General features: G+C 40.3%; 1 protein-coding gene across 7 annotated transcripts in view; it reads left to right on the top strand.

Annotated features, from left to right (window-relative positions):
- The window catches only part of MTA3 (metastasis associated 1 family member 3), a 230,301-nt gene that overhangs the window by 55,793 nt on the left and 152,020 nt on the right, over positions 1-22,488 (top strand). For all 7 annotated transcript variants that reach the window (XR_007150767.1, XM_047851954.1, XM_047851953.1 and 4 more), the window contains one exon: positions 37-130. Coding sequence is in view for 6 of the 7 variants with exons in the window: in XM_047851952.1 (XP_047707908.1) it covers positions 37-130 (94 nt within the window). In the remaining variant the exon portion in view is untranslated. The remainder of the gene's footprint in view (positions 1-36; positions 131-22,488) is intronic.

Below are 22,488 nucleotides of genomic sequence, written 5' to 3'. Positions count from 1 at the left end.
TCGGTACAGATAACTTTTATTTTTCTTCTCTCTTAGACTGCGACGGGCAACGTGGAAGCAAAAGTAGTGTGCTTTTATAGACGGCGAGATATTTCCAACACGCTTATAATGCTTGCAGACAAGCATGCTAGTAAGTTAATTGTCTTGTTTTAATTAAAAAATGTTTGAAGTTTTTTGTTTTCCATGATAGGAGGAAAAATACTTTTTGTTACCTGTACTTTTTTGCCTTTCCATTTGTCTTCCTCTTAGTTTAGATGGGAGTAATTTTTTCAGTGGTACTTGGTTTTAGTATATATTTTCTTTTCTTTTTTTTTTTTTAACGTTTATTTATTTTTGAGACAGAGAGAGACAGAGCATGAGCGAGGGAGGGTCAGAGAGAGGGAGACACAGAATCCGAAACAGGCTCTAGGCTCCGAGCTGTCAGCACAGAGCCCGACGCGGGACTCGAACTCACGGACCGCGAGATCACGACCCGAGCCGAAGTCGGCCGCTTAACCGACTGAGCCACCCAGGCGCCCCAGTATATATTTTCTTAGATTGCATCATATGCTTATTACTCAATACACTGAAACAACTCTGCAAGTAGGTTTTTGCATACAATCAGCATAGTATTGTGCCATCCTCAGTTTTTATTGGTGGTTTTGAAAGGGTTTGGGTATGAGGAAATTTATACTTCATTGGTATTTTGGAGGACATTTTTTTCCCCTCTGAAACAATTGGGTAATATTTACATTTTAAAAAATTCTGAGTAGTTATTATATGTACAGTATATTAGGTATGTATGAAAAAAGGTTTGCCAGAGAAAGAAGTGCAAAGTGGTATTTAGATATTGTGATCTTCTGTAATTCGCAACTCTGAGCCCTTCTTTGTAGATTAATCTTAATTTTTTTTTTTTTTAACGTTTATTTATTTTTGAGACAGAGAGAGACAGGGCATGAACAGGGGAGGGTCAGAGAGAGAGGGAGACACAGAATCTGAAACAGGCTCCAGGCTCCGAGCTGTCAGCACAGAGCCCGACGCGGGGCTCGAACTCACGGACCGCGAAATCACGACCTGAGCCGAAGTCGGCGGCTCAACCGACTGAGCCACCCAGGCGCCCCAGATTAATCTTTATGGTTTTCTACCGTGATCAACAGCTTTGATGTATTTCAGTTCCTGTTGTTTTTTATTATTTTTAATCTTTTTAACTTATTTTTTAATTTTTTAAAAACATTTTATTATTAAATCATCGCTGTACCCAACTTGGGGCTTGAACACAACCCCAAGATCAGGAGTCACGTGCTCTACCGACTGAATTAGCCAGGTGCTCTACCCCTTTAATTAAAAAAAAATTTTTGGGGGGCACCTGGGTGGCGCAGTCAGTTAAGCGTCCGACTTCAGCCAGGTCATGATCTCACGGTCCGTGAGTTCGAGCCCCACGTCGGGCTCTGGGCTGATGGCTCAGAGCCTGGAGCCTGTTTCCGATTCTGTGTCTCCCTCTCTCTCTGCCCCTCCCCCTTTCATGCTCTGTCTCTCTCTGTCCCCAAAATAAATAAAAAACGTTGAAAAAAAAAATTAAAAAAAAATTTTTTTTTAATGTTTATTAAAAAAAAAATTTTTTTTTTTTTTAATGTTTATTTATTTTTGAGACAGAGAGAGACAGAGCATGAATGGGGGAGGGCCAGAGAGAGAGGGAGACACAGAATCTGAAGCAGGCTCCAGGCTCTGAGCTGCCAGCACAGAGCCTGACGTGGGGCTCGAACTCACGGACCGTGAGATCATGACCTGAGCCGAAGTCGGACGCTTAACCGACTGAGCCACCCAGGCGCCCCAATGTTTATTTATTTTTGAGACAGAGACAGAGCATGGGTGGGGGGAGGGGCAGAGAGAGGGAAACACAGAATCTGAAGCAGGTTCCAGGCTCCAAGCTGTCAGCACAGAGCCCGATGCGAGGCTCAGAGCTCACAAGCCGTTGAGATCATGACCTGAGCTGAAGTCAGACGCTCAACCAGCTGAGCCACCCAGGCACTCCTACCCCTTTAATTTTTTAAAACAATAAACACAATGATAAAAAAAGTGGCTCAAATTTTAAGAAAGAAGACATATGTGAAACATAAGTATAGGACTTTATTTTTAAGTTTATTTATTTATTTTGAGAGAGAGAGACAGCATGCAGGAGGGGCAGAGAGAAGGAGAGTGAGAATCTCAAGCAGGCTCTGCACTGTCAGCGCGGGCTCAAACTCAAGGAACTGTGAGATCATGACCTGAGCCAAAACCAGGAGTCGGACGTTTAACCGACTGAGGCACCCAGGCGCCCCAGTACAATACTTAATTTTGAAAGTAATTTTTGCCCTACAAAATATATGAGAGAGACTAGGACCATATGTCTGTGTGTTTTTCAGTTTGACACTGTGATCTGTAATACTCTGGTCTTGGGGATCCTGAAGCTTTTGGAGTGTTGCGGTAATGGGATAGGAGAGGCTATTGTATACACAGGTTTATTCTGTGCCTGTGTGATAATTATTTACCCACTGTGTTGCTGGTTTAACCTGGAAGATTGTCTCATAAGTTAAATTCCTACTATATTTTCTGGTGTAGTTCATAGTGTTTTTAGATTTCTGTTTATTGTATAAAAAGTGTTTATTATGATATGAGTTGTTCTATAATTACAAATTATATTTTGACAGATTCAGGGCATTCCTGTTTGTCCTTCCTGTATGAGACCAAAGTACTACTTGTTATTATTTTTTAAAATGCTTATTTATTTTGAGAGAGAGAGAATGAGCAGGGGAGGGGCCGAGAGAGTGGGAGAGATAGAGTCCTGAGCAGGCTATTTGTTGTCAGTATAGAGTCTGACTCAGGGCTCGATCTTACCAACTGCAAGATCATGACCTGAGTCAAAACCAAGAGTCGGGCATTTAAATGAGTGAGACACCCAGGCGCCCTGTCTGCTGACTGTTCTCAGCATGGCCACATTTTGTGCTATTTTAGGCATGTAGATGTAGAAAATCAGAATTGAATAGGCCCTTGGTATTGACCCTTAGAAATCAAATTTAAGAGATTTAGAAAAAAAAGAAAAAGAGATTTAGAGAGGGGGCGCCTGGGTGGCTCAGCAGGTTAAGCGTCCAGCTTTGGGTCAGGTCATGATCTCACGGTTTGTGAGTTCAAGCCCCACATCGGGCTTTCTCCACTCTCAGTGCAGAACCTGTTTTGCATCCTCTGTTTTCCTCTCTCTCTGCCCCTCCTTCCTCTCCCCACCTCAACAATAAGTAAACATAAAAAAAAAAATGTCAGTTGGTTTTTCTTTTTCTTTTTTTAAATGTCTTATTTATTTTTGAGAGAGAACGTGAGCTGGGGAGGGGGAAAGAGACAGAGGATCAGAAGTAGGCTCTGCACTGACAGCAGTGAGCCCGATGTGGGGCTCAAACTCCCCAACTGTGAGATCATGACCTAAGCCAAAGTCATCTACTCAACCGGCTAAGCCACCCAGGTGCTCCTCAGTTGATTTTTCTACCTTCTGAGCAATTTGTAGATCATTGGGCGGATTACTTCTATCTACATTTGCTTGTTTCTTCTATTATCTATTGAGTTTATTCTCAGAGGTAGCTATATGCTTAGGTATGGTGGAGTCAGAAGTATCTTGTATTTCTGTTGTTATTGACCAAAATTTCAGGTGGGGAGAATAAAACTGCTTGAATAGTTCTTGCTGTATAAAGAGGTTTTATAGGAGGATTAATGGAGAGAGTATCATGTATTTGAAAGATTTCAAAATTGGGCTTAAATTTCCTGAGCCTCAGTTTCTCCGTTTAAAAAAACTTTTCCATTTTTGACTCCTTTAAAACTTTTTATTACAGAAAATTTCAAATATACAAAAGTACAGAGAAGTGTGTAATCCACCTGATGTTTCCATTACTTTGCTTTAACAGTTATCAATCAATGACCAATTAATTCATCTGTACCCCTACTTGCCCCTTATTTTGAAGCTCATGAGAGAAATCTTACCATTTCATCTGTAAATACTTCAGTATGTATTTCTAAAAGATATGGCCTCATTCAAACTTACAGAAAGTACCAAGAACATACAAGGAACTCCCATATGGCCTCTACCCAGATTGAGCAATTAACATTTTGCCCTATTGACTTTATTATTCTTATTATATGTATAAACTGAATCATTTGAGAGTAAGTTGGAGACATCAGTGTGTTTTTCCTAAATGCAAGGAAATTATTTTACATAACCACAGTATAGTAAACAATTCAGGAAACCTAATATTCACACAAAACCATTATTCGTAGTCCTTAATCAAATTTTATGTACTAATGGTGTTCTTTATAGCTGTGTATGTTTTTCCTTAGTTTATTTATATTTATTTATAAATTTTATTTATTTATTTTGAGAGAGAGAGCACAAGTGGGGAAGGGGCAGAGAGAGAGAGAGAGAGAGAGAGAGAGAGAGAATCCCAAGTAGGCTCTGCCCCACCAGTGGAGAGCCCGATGTGGGGCTTGAACTCATGAACCATGAGATCATTATTATTTTAAATGTTTATTTATTTAGTTTGAGAGAAAATGTGTGCCTAAGCAGGGGAGGAGCAGAGAGAGAATCCCAGGCAGGCTCTGCACTGTCATCGTGGAGCCCACAGACTGTGAGATCATGACCTGAGCTGAAAGCAAGAGTCAGACGCTTAACCAGCTGAGCCACCCAGGTGTCCCTATTTTTCTTAGTTTAGAATAAAACCCAGACTCACACATTGTATTTTGTTGTCCTGTCTCCTTGATATGGAGCTAGTTCCTCAGTCTTTTTTTTTGTGTTTTTTGACCTTAACATTTTTCAAGAAAACAGGCCCGTTATTTTGTAGAACATGGCTCAATTTGTGTTTGTCTAATGTTTCCTCATGATTAGATTTAGGGTATTTTCTTGTTTTTGCAGGCTATGTAATTTTTGTAGGGATGCCATGGAAGTCTTACTGTATCCCTCTCCATGCCTTATAGTAGGAGACACATAATTGGGTTTGTCCTAATATTGATTGTGTTTGGTTTGATGACTTGCTCAAGGTGGTGTCCCTTTGTATTTAGTAAGTTATTTGGGGGGAGATTATTAGCAACTATGTGAATACCGTGTTCTTAATCTTTAGCCTACTCATTTTAGCATTCTTTGATCATTTGGGATTCTGTAAACATGCTCATGAAATATCTAGTTAGTTTTCACATTTTTCTTTTATAATTTCTTTTCTTCATTATTTAAAAAACATTTCTTTTAAATGTTTATTTGTTTTTGAAAGAGAGAGAGACAGAGCATGAGCAGGGGAGGGGCAGAGAGAGAGGGAGACACAGAATCTGAAGCAGGCTCCAGGCTCCAGGCTGTCAGCACAGAGCACGAAGCGGGGCTCGAACTCAGGAACTATGAGATCCATGACCTGAGCCAAAGTCAGAAGCTTAACCCACTGAGCTACGCAGGCGCCCCTCTTCATTCATTATTTTAAATTGATACATAATTCACATAGCATAAAATCTGTTCTTTTGAAGTGAGCAATTGAGTGGCTTTTAGTATATTCACAAAGCTGAAACTATTACTGCGGTCTAATTTCAGAATGTTTTCATCATCCCCAAAGGAAATCAGTTACTTCCCATTCCCCCTTCAGCCTCTGGCAGCCATTGATCCACTTTCTATCTCTATAGATTGGCCTTTTCTGGACATTTCCTTTGATGGAATCATATAATATGTGTGTGGGTAGGTGTTTGTTGTTGTTGTTGTTGTTGTTTTTTAGTAAGCTCTACACTCTACCAGGGGTTTGAACTCAGGACCTCAAGATCAAGAACCTTCAGGTGCCTCTAATAATGTGTCTTCTTGTCTGGCTTTTTAAAATTTAGCATAATGTTTTCAAGTTTTTTCCATGTTACTGCCTGAATTCCTATCTATTGATTCCTTCCTTCCTTCCTTCCTTCCTTCCTTTCTTTTTCTTTCTTTCTTTCTTCCTTCCTTCCTTCCTTCCTTCCTTCCTTCCTTCCTTCCTTCCTTCCTTGAGAGTGCAAGCAGGGGAGGGGCAGAGAGGGGCACAGAGATTCCAAAGCAGGCTCAGCTCTGATAGCTGACAGCAGTGAACCCGATGTGGGGCTTGAACTCAGGAACCACAAGATCATGACCTGGGCTGAAGTCAGACGCTCAACCAACTGAGCCACCCAGGTGCCCCTATAAATATTTATTTTTGAGAGAGAGACAGAGAGAGAACACATGCACACTTGAGCTTGAGTGGGAGAGGGGCGGAGACAGAGGGAGACAGAGGATCTGAAGTGGGATCCATGAAGTCATGAAATCATGACCTGAACTGAAGTTGGATGCTTAACTGGCTGAGCCACCCAGGCAACCCCTTTTTTTTCATTTTTTTTTTTTTTTTTTTTTTTTTTTTTTTTTTTTTTATAGCTGAATGGTATTTCATTGGGTGGATATACATTTTGTTTACTCTTCAGTGGAAGGACAATTTGGATTGTTTCACTTTCTGGTTATTTTGAATAATGCTATTGTGAACATTCATATACAAATTTTTGTGTAGATATTCATTCATATATTTTCCCTCTATCCTTCATCGTTCTGTTGAAGATAGCAGGTTGTTCACCTACACAGGAATTTCCTTTGGTCTGGAGTTTGTTTATTGCATCTCTGTTGTGTCCTTTACCACATTTTTTCTGTAGACAGATGGTTAGGTCCAGATTCTAGAGGATCTAAATCCACATGGTTATTTTGGAGGGGAAATGGGGTAAGGGATGCCAGATTACTTCGTGAGGTAGTATTTGTGTACTTCTCTCATGATGTCCATAATGTATTGTTTCCTGTGTCTCATTTTTTTTAACACTTTACTTTGAAATAACTTTTAGAGAAAAATTATTAAAAACATTACCAAGAAATCCCATATATTCTCCACCCAGATTCCCAAAATGTTAACATTTTACTCTTTGCTCTATTATATCTATATACGTATTAGTTTTTTTTGAGCCATTTAAGTTGAAGACATATTTCCCCTAATTCCTAAAGATACTTCAGTGTATATCTTTTAAAAACAAGCAGATTTTCTTACCTAACCAAGCATGATAATACTCTAATCTGTAGACTTAGGTTTTGCAAAATTTCCTACTAATGCCTTTTAAAGCGAAAAATAAAAATAGAATTTTTTTTTAAAGAATTATTTTTTTGTAATTTCTTCAACTAGCATGGGGCTTGAATTCAGAACTCTGAGATCAGGAGTCACATGCTGTATTGACTGAGCCTATCAGGCTCAGAATTTTTAAGGTATCTTTTTGTAATGTTAATCGTTGATTGATGTTTGCCTAGATTAATTCATTAAAGTTGTGAAAATTATGCTTTCTATCGTAATTCTATCATCCCCTCATTTTTATTTATTTATTTGTTTGTTTGTTTGTTTATAATTTATTTTGAGAAAGAGTACAGAGAGAGACAGAATCCCAAGCAGGCTCCATGCTGTCAGCGCAGAGCCTGATGCAGGGCTTGATCCCACGAACCATGAGATCATGACCTGAGCCAAAATCAAGAGTTGGTTGCTTAACTGACTGAGCCACCCAGGTGCCCCCTTATTCCCTAATTTATTGGCATAGACTATTACTGTGAAGAGAATTTTCCCTGTGTCAGCTATCATGTTAATCTTCAGGTTCAGATCTTCTAGGAAAGGCAGGTTGAATTAAAGTCTTGATGTGCTTTTTCCTTTTTTCAGTTATTACCAGTTTTCAAAAATAATGAGGTGATTCCTGGTATCCTGCAAAGAGAATGGTTCTTGGATCATTTTGAAATGATCTTTGTAGTCTTTGTTATGTTACTTGCTTTTTTGATATGACAAGATGTTCCAGGCTCCTCTTTTAAATTTCTTGCCCCGGACCTCATCTCTGGAGCCCTGGTTCCTTTTACTGGGAAATGGTCTTAGTGACCATAGTCTGAGCATTAAGGGAGAGACTCTTTGAGAGAGGGCGGTGCTATATCTAGATGACCATGTACTTTTAACAGATTGGATATTTGATGATAGTATATTTATAAGGATGAAAAGAAGTCAGACTGTAGTCTTATTACTAATTCTTTCCTAAGGTAATTTCACTAAAAGCCAGAGTACATACTTTAAAAAGCATTTCTATTAGAAAAGGAATTTTGTTTTTAAAAAATAGTTTCAGATGGACACGGTTCTTAGGACTGTTGGAATTTTCAAATATGAAATTCATTGGTATTCTTGATAACTTTTTTATATTTTATATAGCTTTATATTCGTTATAGTTTTAGATTTTTTTTTTGACGTATTGTATACTTCTTTTTTAAAGTGTTAGTTGTTTTTTTTTTTTTTTAACGTTTTATTTATTTTTGAGAGAGAGAGCATGAGCAGGAGAGGGCCAGAGAGAGAGGGGGACCGAGGATCTGAAGCAGGTTTTGTGCTGACAGCAGTGAACCCGAGGTGGGGCTCAGCTCACAAACCTTGAGATCATGACCTGAGCTGAAGTCAGACGTTCAACCCACTGAGCCACCCCAGTGCCCCAACATATCGTATACTTTTATATTGTGATTCTTTTTTTTTTTTTTTTTTTTTTTTATTTTATTATTTTTTTTTTTTATGAAATTTATTGACAAATTGGTTTCCATACAACACCCAGTGCTCATCCCAAAAGGTGCCCTCCTCAATACCCATCACCCACCCTCTCCTCCCTCCCACCCCCCATCAACCCTCAGTTTGTTCTCAGTTTTTAAGTCTCTTATGCTTTGGCTCTCTCCCATTCTAACCTCTTTTTTTTTTTTTTTCCTTCCCCTCCCCCATGGGTTCCTGTGAAGTTTCTCAGGATCCACATAAGAGTGAAACCATATGGTATCTGTCTTTCTCTGTATGGCTTATTTCACTTAGCATCACACTCTCCAGTTCCATCCACGTTGCTACGAAAGGCCATATTTCATTTTTTCTCATTGCCACGTAATATTCCATTGTGTATATAAACCACAATTTCTTTATCCATTCATCAGTTGATGGACATTTAGGCTCTTTCCATAATTTGGCTATTGTTGAGAGTGCTGCTATGAACATTGGGGTACACGTGGCCCTATGCATCAGCGCTCCTGTATCCCTTGGATAAATTCCTAGCAGTGCTATTGCTGGGTCATAGGGTAGGTCTATTTTTAATTTTCTGAGGAACCTCCACACTGCTTTCCAGAGCGGCTGCACCAATTTGCATTCCCACCAACAGTGCAAGAGGGTTCCCGTTTCTCCACATCCTCTCCAGCATCTATAGTCTCCGGATTTGTTCATTTTGGCCACTCTGACTGGCGTGAGGTGATACCTGAGTGTGGTTTTGATTTGTATTTCCCTGATAAGGAGCGACGCTGAACATCTTTTCATGTGCCTGTTGGCCATCCGGATGTCTTCTTTAGAGAAGTGTCTATTCATGTTTTCTGCCCATTTCTTCACTGGGTTATTTGTTTTTCGGGTGTGGAGTTTGGTGAGCTCTTTATAGATTTTGGATACTAGCCCTTTGTCTGATATGTCATTTGCGAATATCTTTTCCCATTCCGTTGGTTGCCTTTTAGTTTTGTTGGTTGTTTCCTTGGCTGTGCAGAAGCTTTTTATCTTCATAAGGTCCCAGTAATTCACTTTTGCTTTTAATTCCCTTGCCTTTGGGGATGTGTCGAGTAAGAGATTGCTACGGCTGAGGTCAGAGAGGTCTTTTCCTGCTTTCTCCTCTAAGGTTTTGATGGTTTCCTGTCTCACATTTAGGTCCTTTATCCATTTTGAGTTTATTTTTGTGAATGGTGTGAGAAAGTGGTCTAGTTTCAACCTTCTGCATGTTGCTGTCCAGTTCTCCCAGCACCATTTGTTAAAGAGGCTGTCTTTTTTCCATTGGATGTTCTTTCCTGCTTTGTCAAAGATGAGTTGGCCATACGTTTGTGGGTCTAGTTCTGGGGTTTCTATTCTATTCCATTGGTCTATGTGTCTGTTTTGGTGCCAATACCATGCTGTCTTGATGATGACAGCTTTGTAGTAGAGGCTAAAGTCTGGGATTGTGATGCCTCCTGCTTTGGTCTTCTTCTTCAAAATTCCTTTGGCTATTCGGGGCCTTTTGTGGTTCCATATGAATTTTAGGATTGCTTGTTCTAGTTTCAAGAAGAATGCTGGTGCAATTTTGATTGGGATTGCATTGAATGTGTAGATAGCTTTGGGTAGGATTGACATTTTGACAATATTTATTTTTCCAATCCATGAGCAGGGAATGTCTTTCCATTTCTTTAAATCTTCTTCAATTTCCTTCATAAGCTTTCTATAGTTGTCAGCATACAGATCCTTTACATCTTTGGTTAGATTTATTCCTAGGTATTTTATGCTTCTTGGTGCAATTGTGAATGGGATCAGTTTCTTTATTTGTCTTTCTGTTGCTTCATTGTTAGTGTATAAGAATGCAACTGATTTCTGTACATTGATTTTGTATCCTGCAACTTTGCTGAATTCCTGTATCAGTTCTAGCAGACTTTTGGTGGAGTCTATCGGATTTTCCGTGTATAATATCATGTCATCTGCAAAAAGCGAAAGCTTGACTTCATCTTTGCCAATTTTGATGCCTTTGATTTCCTTTTGTTGTCTGATTGCTGATGCTAGAACTTCCAGCACTATGTTAAACAGCAGCGGTGAGAGTGGGCATCCTTGTCGTGTTCCTGATCTCAGGGAAAAAGCTCTCAGTTTTTCCCCGTTGAGGATGATGTTAGCTGTGGGCTTTTCATAAATGGCTTTTATGATCTTTAAGTATGTTCCTTCTATCCCGACTTTCTCAAGGGTTTTTATTAAGAAAGGGTGCTGGATTTTGTCGAAGGCCTTTTCTGCATCGATTGACAGGATCATATGGTTCTTCTCTTTTTTTTTGTTAATGTGATGTATCACGTTGATTGATTTGCGAATGTTGAACCAGCCCTGCATCCCAGGAATGAATCCCACTTGATCATGGTGAATAATTCTTTTTATATGCCGTTGAATTCGATTTGCTAGTACCTTATTGAGAATTTTTGCATCCATATTCATCAGGGATATTGGCCTGTAGTTCTCTTTTTTTACTGGGTCTCTGTCTGGTTTAGGAATCAAAGTAATACTGGCTTCATAGAATGAGTCTGGAAGTTTTCCTTCTCTTTCTATTTCTTGGAATAGCTTGAGAAGGATAGGTATTATCTCTGCTTTAAACGTCTGGTAGAACTCCCCTGGGAAGCCATCTGGTCCTGGACTCTTATTTGTTGGGAGATTTTTGATAACCGATTCAATTTCTTCGCTGGTTATGGGTCTGTTCAAGCTTTCTATTTCCTCCTGATTGAGTTTTGGAAGAGTGTGGGTGTTCAGGAATTTGTCCATTTCTTCCAGGTTGTCCAGTTTGTTGGCATATAATTTTTCATAGTATTCCCTGATAATTGTTTGTATCTCTGAGGGATTGGTTGTAATAATTCCATTTTCATTCATGATTTTATCTATTTGGGTCATCTCCCTTTTCTTTTTGAGAAGCCTGGCTAGAGGTTTGTCAATTTTGTTTATTTTTTCAAAAAACCAACTCTTGGTTTCATTGATCTGCTCTACAGTTTTTTTAGTTTCTATATTGTTTATTTCTGCCCTGATCTTTATTATTTCTCTTCTTCTGCTGGGCTTAGGCTGCCTTTGCTGTTCTGCTTCTAGTTCCTTTAGGTGTGCTGTTAGATTTTGTATTTGGGATTTTTCTTGTTTCTTGAGATAGGCCTGGATTGCAATGTATTTTCCTCTCAGGACTGCCTTTGCTGCGTCCCAAAGCGTTTGGATTGTTGTATTTTCATTTTCATTTGTTTCCATATATTTTTTAATTTCTTCTCTAATTGCCTGGTTGACCCACTCATTCGTTAGTAGGGTGTTCTTTAACCTCCATGCTTTTGGAGGTTTTCCAGACTTTTTTCTGTGGTTGATTTCAAGCTTCATAGCATTGTGGTCTGAAAGTAAGCATGGTATAATTTCAATTCTTGTAAACTTATGAAGGGCTGTTTTGTGACCCAGTATATGATCTATCTTGGAGAATGTTCCATGTGCACTCGAGAAGAAAGTATATTCTGTTGCTTTGGGATGCAGAGTTCTAAATATATCTGTCAAGTCCATCTGATCCAATGTCTCATTCAGGGCCCTTGTTTCTTTATTGACCGTGTGTCTAGATGATCTATCCATTTCTGTAAGTGGTGTATTAAAGTCCCCTGCAATTACCACATTCTTATCAATAAGGTTGCTTATGTTTATGAGTAATTGTTTTATATATTTGGGGGCTCCGGTATTCGGTGCATAGACATTTATAATTGTTAGCTCTTCCTGATGGATAGACCCTGTAACTATTATATAATGTCCTTCTTCATCTCTTGTTACAGCCTTTAATTTAAAGTCTAGTTTGTCTGATATAAGTATGGCTACTCCAGCTTTCTTTTGGCTTCCAGTCGCATGATAAATAGTTCTCCATCCCCTCACTCTCAATCTAAAGGTGTCCTCAGGTCTAAAATGAGTCTCTTGTAGACAGCAAATAGATGGGTCTTGTTTTTTTATCCATTCTGATACCCTATGTCTTTTGGTTGGCGCATTTAATCCATTTACATTCAGTGTTATTATAGAAAGATATGGGTTTAGAGTCATTGTGATGTCTGTATGTTTTATGCTTGTAGTGATGTCTCTGGGACTTTGTCTCACAGGGTCCCCCTTAGGATCTCTTGTAGGGCTGGTTTAGTGGTGACAAATTCCTTCAGTTTTTGTTTATTTGGGAAGACCTTTATCTCTCCTTCTATTCTAAATGACAGACTTGCTGGATAAAGGATTCTCGGCTGCATATTTTTTCTGTCTAGCACCCTGAAAATCTCGTGCCAATTCTTTCTGGCCTGCCAAGTTTCAAAAGAGAGATCAGTCACGAGTCTTATAGGTCTCCCTTTATATGTGAGGGCACGTTTACCCCTTGCTGCTTTCAGAATTTTCTCTTTATCCTTGTATTTTGCCAGTTTCACTATGATATGTTGTGCAGAAGATCGATTCAAGTTACGTCTGAAGGGAGTTCTCTGTGCCTCTTGGATTTCAATGCCTTTTTCCTTCCCCAGTTCAGGGAAGTTCTCAGCTATTATTTCTTCAAGTACCCCTTCAGCACCTTTCCCTCTCTCTTCCTCCTCTGGGATACCAATTATGCGTATATTATTTCTTTTTAGTGTATCACTTAATTCTCTAATTTTCCCCTCATACTCCTGGATTTTTTTATCTCTCTTTTTCTCAGCTTCCTCTTTTTCCATAACTTTATCTTCTAGTTCACCTATTCTCTCCTCTGCCTCTTCAAGCCGAGCTGTGGTGGTTTCCATTTTGTTATGCATTTCGTTTAAAGCGTTTTTCAGCTCCTCGTGACTGTTCCTTAGTCCCTTGATCTCTGTAGCAAGAGATTCTCTGCTGTCCTGTATACTGTTTTCAAGCCCAGCGATTAATTTTATGACTATTATTCTAAATTCACTTTCTGTTATATTATTTAAATCCTTTTTGATCAGCTCATTAGCTGTTGTTATTTCCTGGAGATTCTTCTGAGGGGAGTTCTTCCGCTTGGTCATTTTGGATAGTCCCTGGAGTGGTGCGGACCTGCAGGGCACTTCCCCTGTGCTGTAGTGTATAACTGGAGTTGGTGGGCGGGGCCGCAGTCAGACCTGATGTCTGTCCCCAGCCCACCGCTGGGGCCACGGTCAGACTGGTGTGTGCCTTCTCTTCCCCTCTCCTAGGGGCGGGATTCACTGTGGGGTGGTGTGGCTCGTCTGGGCTACTTGCACCGTGCCAGGCTTGTGATGCTGGGGATCTGGCGTATTAGCTGGGGTGGGTAGGCAAGGTGCTCGGGGGCAGGAGGGGCAGGCTTAGATCGCTTCTCCTTAGGTGATCCACTTCAGGAGGGGCCCTGTGGCAGCGGGAGGGAGTCAGATCCGCTGCCGGAGGTTTGGCTCCGCCGAAGCGCAGAGTTGGGTGTTTGCGCGGAGCGAGCAAGTTCCTGGGCAGGAACAGGTTCTCTTTGGGATTTCGGCTGGGGGATGGGCGGGGGAGATGGCGCTGGCGAGCGCCTTTGTTCCCCACCAAACTGAGCTCTGTTGTCAGGGGGCTCAGCAGCTCTCCCTCCCTTTGTCCTCCAGCCTTCCCGCTTTCCGAGCAGAGCTGTTAACTTATGACCTCCCAGACGCTAAGTCGCGTTTGTTGTGGGAACACAGTCCGTCAGGCCCCTCCGCTTTTGCAAGCCAGACTCGGTGGCTGTGCTTGGCCGGCGAGCCGCCCCTCCGCCCCGGCTCCCTCCCGCCAGTCCGTGGAGCGCGCACCGCCTCGCTGCCCTTCCTACCCTCTTCCGTGGGCCTCTCGTCTGCGTTTGGCTCCGGCGACTCCGTTCTGCTAATCCTCTGGCGGTTTTCTGGGTTATTTAGGCAGATGTAGATGGAATCTAAGTGATCAGCAGGACGTGCGGTGAGCCCAGCGTCCTCCTAAGCCGCCATCTTGCCGCCGACCCCTATATTGTGATTCTTAAAATGCAAAGCTTTAGAAAGTTAAATTTTATGTCACCTTTCTTTTTATTTAAACTGTTTGGCAGAAGGTAAAGTGTTTACTGTACTTACTGCTCTGCTCTCTTCCTTCCTTAGAATTTTCTTCCCAGCTTTTCCATTGTTATGTCACTTAGTGTGGGCTGAAGTTGGGACACAGGGAAGTGAGTGAAAATAGTTATTTTCTGATGAATGCTCATTCTGTTTACTCCTGTGTTTCCACTACAATAAGCATACACTTGGAGCTCTGTGAAGGCAGAAAAGGAAAGAAGATGGGAATTTATATTTATTCCAACTCAAAATTATAAAACCAGGATTAGCTCTTGGAGAGAACTGGAAAGAGGCTGATCCTACCTACCTTAAGTCATGTTCATATTGTTACCATGTTGTTAATAATTCTTGGCATTTTTGTGTTACTGTTTTGAGTAGAATTAGAAAGTAGTGTTGACATTCTTTTTCTTTTTTTGACATTCTTTTTTTTCTTTTAGGTTTATTACTATTATTTCTTTTAGTAATCTCTATACCCACTGTGGGGTTTGAACTGTGACCCTGAGACCAAGAGTCACATATTCTTCCGACTGAGCCAGCCAGGTGCCCCTTGACATTATTCTTAAAATTTTAAATAATGAGATATTTCAGGATGTGGTAATCTTATTAATCGATAAGGTTATAGATTTGTTACAGGTAAAAGGTGACGTGACTTCTATACCCAGTTCTTATCTCATCCCGGTCTGAGTCATGTTCTCATAAAATGTTTTGGTGTCAAAGGGCATATTGGGAACTTAATTTTTTTTAAAGATTCTCATAATACATGATTTATAATTATTAAAAAGATATAGAATGTTTATTATATTTTATAGGTATTTTGGACTTAAGTAGGATTTTATAAAAAGAATTGCACCTCTTTTTAAAAGATTTGTAACCAGTAATCACAACTGATCGTTAAAATACTGAAACCGATTGTTTTGAATATAGCTGCATTGTCCTTTCCAGCTTTCTTTCCTGGTCTTAGCACACAGTTTGTACCTTCTGAGTGCTCAGTGTTAAGTTCTTTACTGTTGGGAACCTGGTCTTGATCATTTTTTGAGGCTTCATGTGTCTTATTCGTTACATTTGTTGATATAAATATTTGTGGCTTTAAACTCAGCAGCGAGGGGAATAGATCTGAACAGCCAGACTATCAGTCATTTTGTTTTAGCATCTTGGTTGGCTGAAAAGAATCTGTGAGGGTTTTCAAATGTGGTCCCCAAATTCTTTGACATTCCTTCCATTGTTAGATGGGGTCTCTGTCATTGTGTGGTGTGACAGTGTGGTGGAAGTAATGCTATGTGACTCCCAAGGCTAAGTTAAGTCATAAAAGGCCATGCAGCTTCTGCCTGGTTCCCTTGGAATGTTTGCTCTCAGGATACTCCTGTTGGGAAGTCAGCCACCATACTGTGAGAAGGCCAAGCCACATGGAGAGGCTATGGATAGATGCCATGGTTGACAGCCCTAGCTGAGAGCCCAGGTGGTAGACATGTGGCTGAAGGAGCCAGTTGATCTGGCCTCACCCATTTGAGTTCCTGTTCAGGCCCTGGTCATTGTGAAGCAAAAGCAAGACTGTTGTGCTGTGTCCGAATTCCTTACCCACTGAACTTGTGCGCAAAATATAATAGTCGTTGTCTTGTGCCATCAAGTTTTAGGGTGATTCGTAACTCCGCAATAGTTAACTGGAACAGGATCATAATAGATTTTCTTTTTTTGTGTAATTTCGATGACAGTTTAAGGTCAATATCAAAGTTTATGACTGTTTACTAAAAATATTTAATGAACTATTAGTTTTCTTTGAGTAAACCTTGTTTTCTTTTGATACATTGACTTACACTGAATATTTTCCTCTTAATTTTTGGCCACAGTGAGCACAAGTCGGGAAAAATACCCTCTTTATTATTCTGACGTGAAATCCATCGATAGTATAACTTATAATGTAAACAAAACGAACAATATTATGTTCTAACTGATATATAAAGTAAAAAACGTAAAATAATAGACTATAATAATGGAATATGTAATGTAATAAGATCATACGTACTGTATTTCAGTCTGTGTAAATAGTGGGGCATGACTGTAGTGGAAGACCGTGGAATTATGAAATGTCTGCATGCATGCATGGTATTGCTAGCAATGCAGCAGTTATAAATTAGACTGAAATGTTATATTAGGAACTCTGGAGACTTTTCAGAATGGTGCTCTTGGTAAGTTCTGAACACCACAAAATCGTCTCTGTTTTTATATGATGACTGCATTCCTGGAAAATCCAGTTATATTAAAACTGCATCCAAAATACTTCTTTCTCATCCATAAACTGGAGTTCGCCCTAGTTTCCAGTAACAGAGTCATGTCTTTCACCTATATAAACGTTCAGAGGGACATTGAAAATCGTGTAAATCAGTGCTCTGGTACTGGACTGCCTTTTGCTATATACTGCGTATCTATCAGGTGTCTAACGTTCTTGTTGTAATAGTTTCAGATGTACAACATAGTGATTTGACAGTTCTATTATATAGCATCGTGCTATGCTTTCCTTGATAAGTGTGGCTCCTATCTGTCATCATACAACACTGTTACAGTATTACTGACTATATGCGCTATGCTGTACTTTTCAGCCTCATGGCTTTTTAATTTTATAACTGGAGAATTGTACCTCTTAATCCCCTTCACCTATTTTGCCCTTCTTCCCCTACTGGCAACCCACCAGTTCTTGGCATTTATGAGTTTGTTTTTTTGTTTGTTCATTTATTTGTTTTGTTTTTTAGATTCCACATATGAGTGAAATCGTACTGTATTTATCTCTCACTCAGTATTATACCCTGTAGGGGTTGTGAGTTCAGGCCTCATGATGGGCATATAGCTTACTTAAAAAAAATACTTAATGGGGCGCCTGGGTGGCTCAGTCGGTTAAGCGTCTGACTTGGGCTCAGGTCACGATCTTACTGTCCGTCAGTTCGAGCCCCACGTGGGGCTCTGTGCTGACTGCTCAGAACCTGGATCCTGTTTCAGATTCTGTGTCTCCCTCTCCCTCTGACCCTCCCCCATTCATGCTCTGTCTCTCCCTGTCTCAAAAATAAATAAAAAAACGTTAAAAAAAATTTTTTTTTAAAAAATACTTAATTTTTCCTTAATTCCCGAAAATTAGAGATTAAAGTTTCAAGTAATAAAAAAGTTAAAATTATTTATACTATGCTAAGATTGATACTGCCTTGACCTGGAATTTAAGGGAGAATTTGGGAATACCTAGCAAAATTAAAACTCAGTATTTCCATTACTGGATACTAATCATAGGCAAGTACTCAAGGAAATGTGCCTTTGTAGTAGCAAAAAGTGAGAGATACCTAAGTGTCCAGCAATAGGGTACTAAACTAAACAAACTTTGTTTACTGCACATATTCTGGAATCCCTTCAGCCATTCAAATGAAAACACACACATGTCAACATAGACAGATGGCACAATATATAGTTGAACTAATAATGATATGAATACATAAGTTTTAACCCCAGGTTTGAAACATTTGTGAAAAGGCGAAATTTATAGATATTCATGTGTGAATTTTTAAAAAAAAAATTTTTTTTTCAACGTTTTATTTATTTTTGGGACAGAGAGAGACAGAGCATGAACGGGGGAGGGGCAGAGAGAGAGGGAGACACAGAATCCGAAACAGGCTCCAGGCTCTGAGCCATCAGCCCAGAGCCCGACGCGGGGCTCGAACTCCCGGACCGCGAGATCGTGACCTGGCTGAAGTCGGACGCTTAACCAACTGCGCCACCCAGGCGCCCCTCATGTGTGAATTTCTACATACATATATGTTTATGTGTATAAGTGTTGATCCTACGTAACACATACAGTTATAAATGAAGAATCAGAATAAGCACATGTTTTGGGGAAGTTAAAAATGCCTGTTGAAATAAAAGAATAACTAGAAGGACTGAATGGTAAAGACACTGATGGATTTAAATAATGAGAATAAATGAAAGGGGGCACCTGAGCAGCTTAGTCTGTTGAGCATCGGACTCTTGAGGTCCGTCAGGTTATGATCTCACGGTTTCTGGGATTGAGCCCCACGTCAGTCTCCGTGCTGATAGCACAGAGCCTGCTTGGGGTTCTCTCTCTTCTCTCTCTCCTCTCTCTCTGCCCCTCTTCTTGCATGCACACTCTCTCTCTTTCTACATAAATAATAAACATTAAAAATCAAAATAAATGAAAGGAAAGAAAATAAATGAAAAGGAGAAATTACTAAAAAGAATTACATTTCCCCAGAATTAAAGGACAGTCTTTAGATTGAATGAAAAAAAAAAGTTGCAGATACTTCATTTCAGAACACCAAAGAAAAACTGAGGATCCTGTAAAGTTTAAGAAAAAGTTAAAAAAAGGTGCCCAACCTTCGTTGCCAAACGGCCAATCTTTTGATTTTGGCTCAGGTCATGATCTCGTGGTTTGGGAGATCAAGTCCCACGTTGGGTTCTGCTCTCACAGTACGGAACCTGCTTGGGATTCTTTCTTTCTCTCTGCCCCTTTCCTACACTTGCGCATATGTGTGCATGCACTTTCAAAATAAATATTAAAAAAAAGAAAGTTACCAATAAAAGAATGAGGATTATATTTCTTTTTTTTTTTTTTTTAATTTTTTTTTTTCAACGTTTATTTATTTTTGGGACAGAGAGAGACAGAGCTTGAACGGGGGAGGGGCAGAGAGAGAGGGAGACACAGAATCGGAAACAGGCTCCAGGCTCTGAGCCATCAGCCCAGAGCCCGACGCGGGGCTCGAACTCCCGGACCGCGAGATCGTGACCTGGCTGAAGTCGGACGCTTAACCGACTGCGCCACCCAGGCGCCCCGAGGATTATATTTCTTAATAGAAGAGCAAATTATTTAAAGTTGAGAATTCAATAACAGTATGAGTGATCCAATAAAGGTATTTTTTAGTATACAAATATCTAATTTAGGAATAAAAGTTTGTATTTATCAGATCATTAGACACAGAGCAGTTGGGTGCAGCCGCATGGGTGGCTCAGTCAGTTGAGTCTTGATTCTTGGTTTTGGCTCAGGTCACGATCTCATGGTTCATTAGTTTGAGCCCCACATTAAGCTTTGCACTGACAATGTGGAGTCTGCTTGGGATTCTCTCCCTCTCTCTCATCCCCTCCCCTGCTTGCACACTCTCTCTCAAGATAAATAAACATTAAAAAAAAAAAAACAGGAGGGGGCGCCTGGGTGGTTCAGTCGGTTGGGCATCTGACTCTTGATTTCGGCTCAGGTCATGATCTCACAGCTTGTGAGTTTGAGCACCACATCTGGCTCCACGCTGACAGTGTGGAGCCTGCTTGGCAGTCTGTGTCTCCCCACCCCTGTCTCTGCCCCCTCTCTCTCTGTCCCCCTGCTTGCATGCTCACTCTCTCAAAATAAATAAGTATACTTTAAAAGCATAAATAGAGTAGGGAAATACAAGTCTTTTCTGAGGGAAGGGGAAGATAATAGGTATTCGGTTATATTTCTTTTTTTAAGGTTTATTTTTAATTTTTCTATGTTTATTTTGGGGGGGGGGGGTTGTGAGTGGGGGAGGGGGAGACACAGAATCCGAAGAGGGAGATGAAGGGAGACACAGAATCCAAAGCAGGCTCCAGGCTCATCTGTCACCACAGAGCCTGATGTGGGGCTTGAACTCACAGACTGTGTGAGATCCTGACCTGAGCTGAAGTCAGATGCTTAACCCACTGAGCCACCCAAGCATCCCTAAGTTTAGTTATTTTGAGAGAAAGAGAAAGTGTGCATGCGTGCGCAAGTTGGGGAGGGGCAGAGAGAGAGAGAGGGAGAGAGGATCCCCGCTGTCAGTGCAGACCCCGATGTGGGGCTCAAACTCAAGAACTGCAAGATCATGACCTGAGCTGCAGTCCGAATGCTTAACTGACTGAGCCGTCCAGTTGCCCCGTTTCTTTTTCTTTCTTTCTTTTCTTTAATGTTTGTTTGTTTGTTTGTTTATTTAAATGTTTGTTTATTTTTGAGAGAGAGACAGAGCATGAGCGGGTTAGGAGCAGAGAGAGAGGGAGACACAGAATCCAAAGCAGGCTCCAGGCTCTGAGCCATCAGCACAGAGCCCAACATGGGGCTCGAACTCACAAACCATGAGATCATGACCTGAGCTGAAGTTGGACGCCTAACCAACTGAGCCACCCAGGCGCCCCTTTAATGTTTATTTTTGAGAGAGAGATGAGAGGGAGCACACCAGGAGCAGGGGAAGAGCAGAGAGAGGGGCAGACACAGAATCCAAAGCAGGCTCCACGCTGTCAGTGCAAAGCCCAACATGGGGCTTGCACCCATGAGCCAAGACACAAGATCATGACATGAGCCAAAGTCCGACGCTTAACCAACCAACTGAGCCACCTAGGTGCCCCTCAGTTATGTTGAATAATAGATTACTATATTCACTATATCTTGATTTAAGGATAACCAATGGAAAAATACATTGATTTTACTTCACTTGTGTTACTAGATTAATAGATGAGTTTAAAATGGTCCCAAATAGGCCCCAACTCAAGAGAAGATGGATAAAGAACAATAAGGTAAATAAATACAAGATGGCCAAAATGAGGCCACACATATCAAATGACAAAAAATGTGAGTGGGATAAATTCTCCTGTTAAAAGACAGACTGTTATAACATTCATCTATAAATTAGGCCCAAAGAAAACCTTTTAACAAATACCAAAAATAGGAATGCACAAGTAACATTCTGTCTACAAGGCTATGAAGTAAACAACAATAAAAGGATAACAAGCCATGTGAGTATCCAATTTAGAAATTTAAAAAACATGCTTATAGCCAACTTTTGTGCTAAAGGAGAAATAAAATCTTCAGTAGCAAGTGATTCCAAGATGAATGACAATGAAAGTACTATATCTTAAAAACCTGTAGGATGAGGCCAGAGTGACACTCCAAAGAAAATTTAAATACATCAGGGGTGCCTGGGTGACTCACTTGGTTAACGGTCTGACCCTGATTCTGGCTTTGGTCATGATTCCATGGTTTGTGGGATCGAGCCCTGCTTCCAGCTCTGTGCTGACAGTATGGAGCCTACTTGGGATTTTCTCTCTCTCTCTCTCTCTCTCTCTCTCTCTGTCTCTCTGTCTCTGTCTCTGTCTCTGTCTCTCTCTGCCTCTCCCCATCCCTCTCTCCCTCCTCTGCTCACTCTGTTTCTCAAAATTAATAAATTGAAAAAAAGAAAGAAAGAAAGAAAGAAAGAAAGAAAGAAAGAAAGAAAAAGAAAATTTGAAGACTGAAAGCACACCTTGAAAAAAAGGACTGGAAGTAATTATTAAAGCCAGGCATTGAGATAGAAGAGAAAAAGAAAATAAATCCAAAAGAGGGAAGGAATTATTAAATATAAAAGCAACAATTAATGAAACGGGAAAATGTAGAAGTTGTAAATTCAGTAGCTTGTTATTGAAAATAGTATTCAATGTTGTAAATGTTTAAATTTTTCCCAAATATATCTATAAGATTGATGAAATTCCAGTCAAAATCCTAATAGAACTTTATATGGACCTTGGCAAAGTGATGCTATCATACGCTGGGAAGAAAACAAAGAATGGAGAGGGAAAAAGTCAGATTTGTTTGTTTTCTTTCGTGTTTTATAGTAAGTCCTTTTTTAAAAAAAATTGAGGTAATTTATTATTTTTTAAAGTAATCTCTATGCCTACCCAGGGCGCCTGGGTGGCTCAGTTGGTTGAGCATCTGACTTAGGCTCAGGTCATGATCTGGTGGTTTGTGGGGTTCGAGCCCTGCAGAGAGGGACAGAGAGTCCCAAGTGACTCCACACTGTCAGCACGGAACCTGATGGGAGGCTCAATCCCACAAATTTGAGATCATGACCTGAGCTGAAGTCAAGAGTCCAACACTTAACTGACTGAGCCACCCTAGTTTATACATT

Source organism: Prionailurus viverrinus, chromosome A3 (genome assembly GCF_022837055.1).
Source record: "Prionailurus viverrinus isolate Anna chromosome A3, UM_Priviv_1.0, whole genome shotgun sequence".
Lineage (NCBI taxonomy): Eukaryota > Metazoa > Chordata > Mammalia > Carnivora > Felidae > Prionailurus > Prionailurus viverrinus.
Note: the sequence above shows the minus strand (reverse complement) of the source record. Positions and strands in the feature narration are given on the sequence as shown.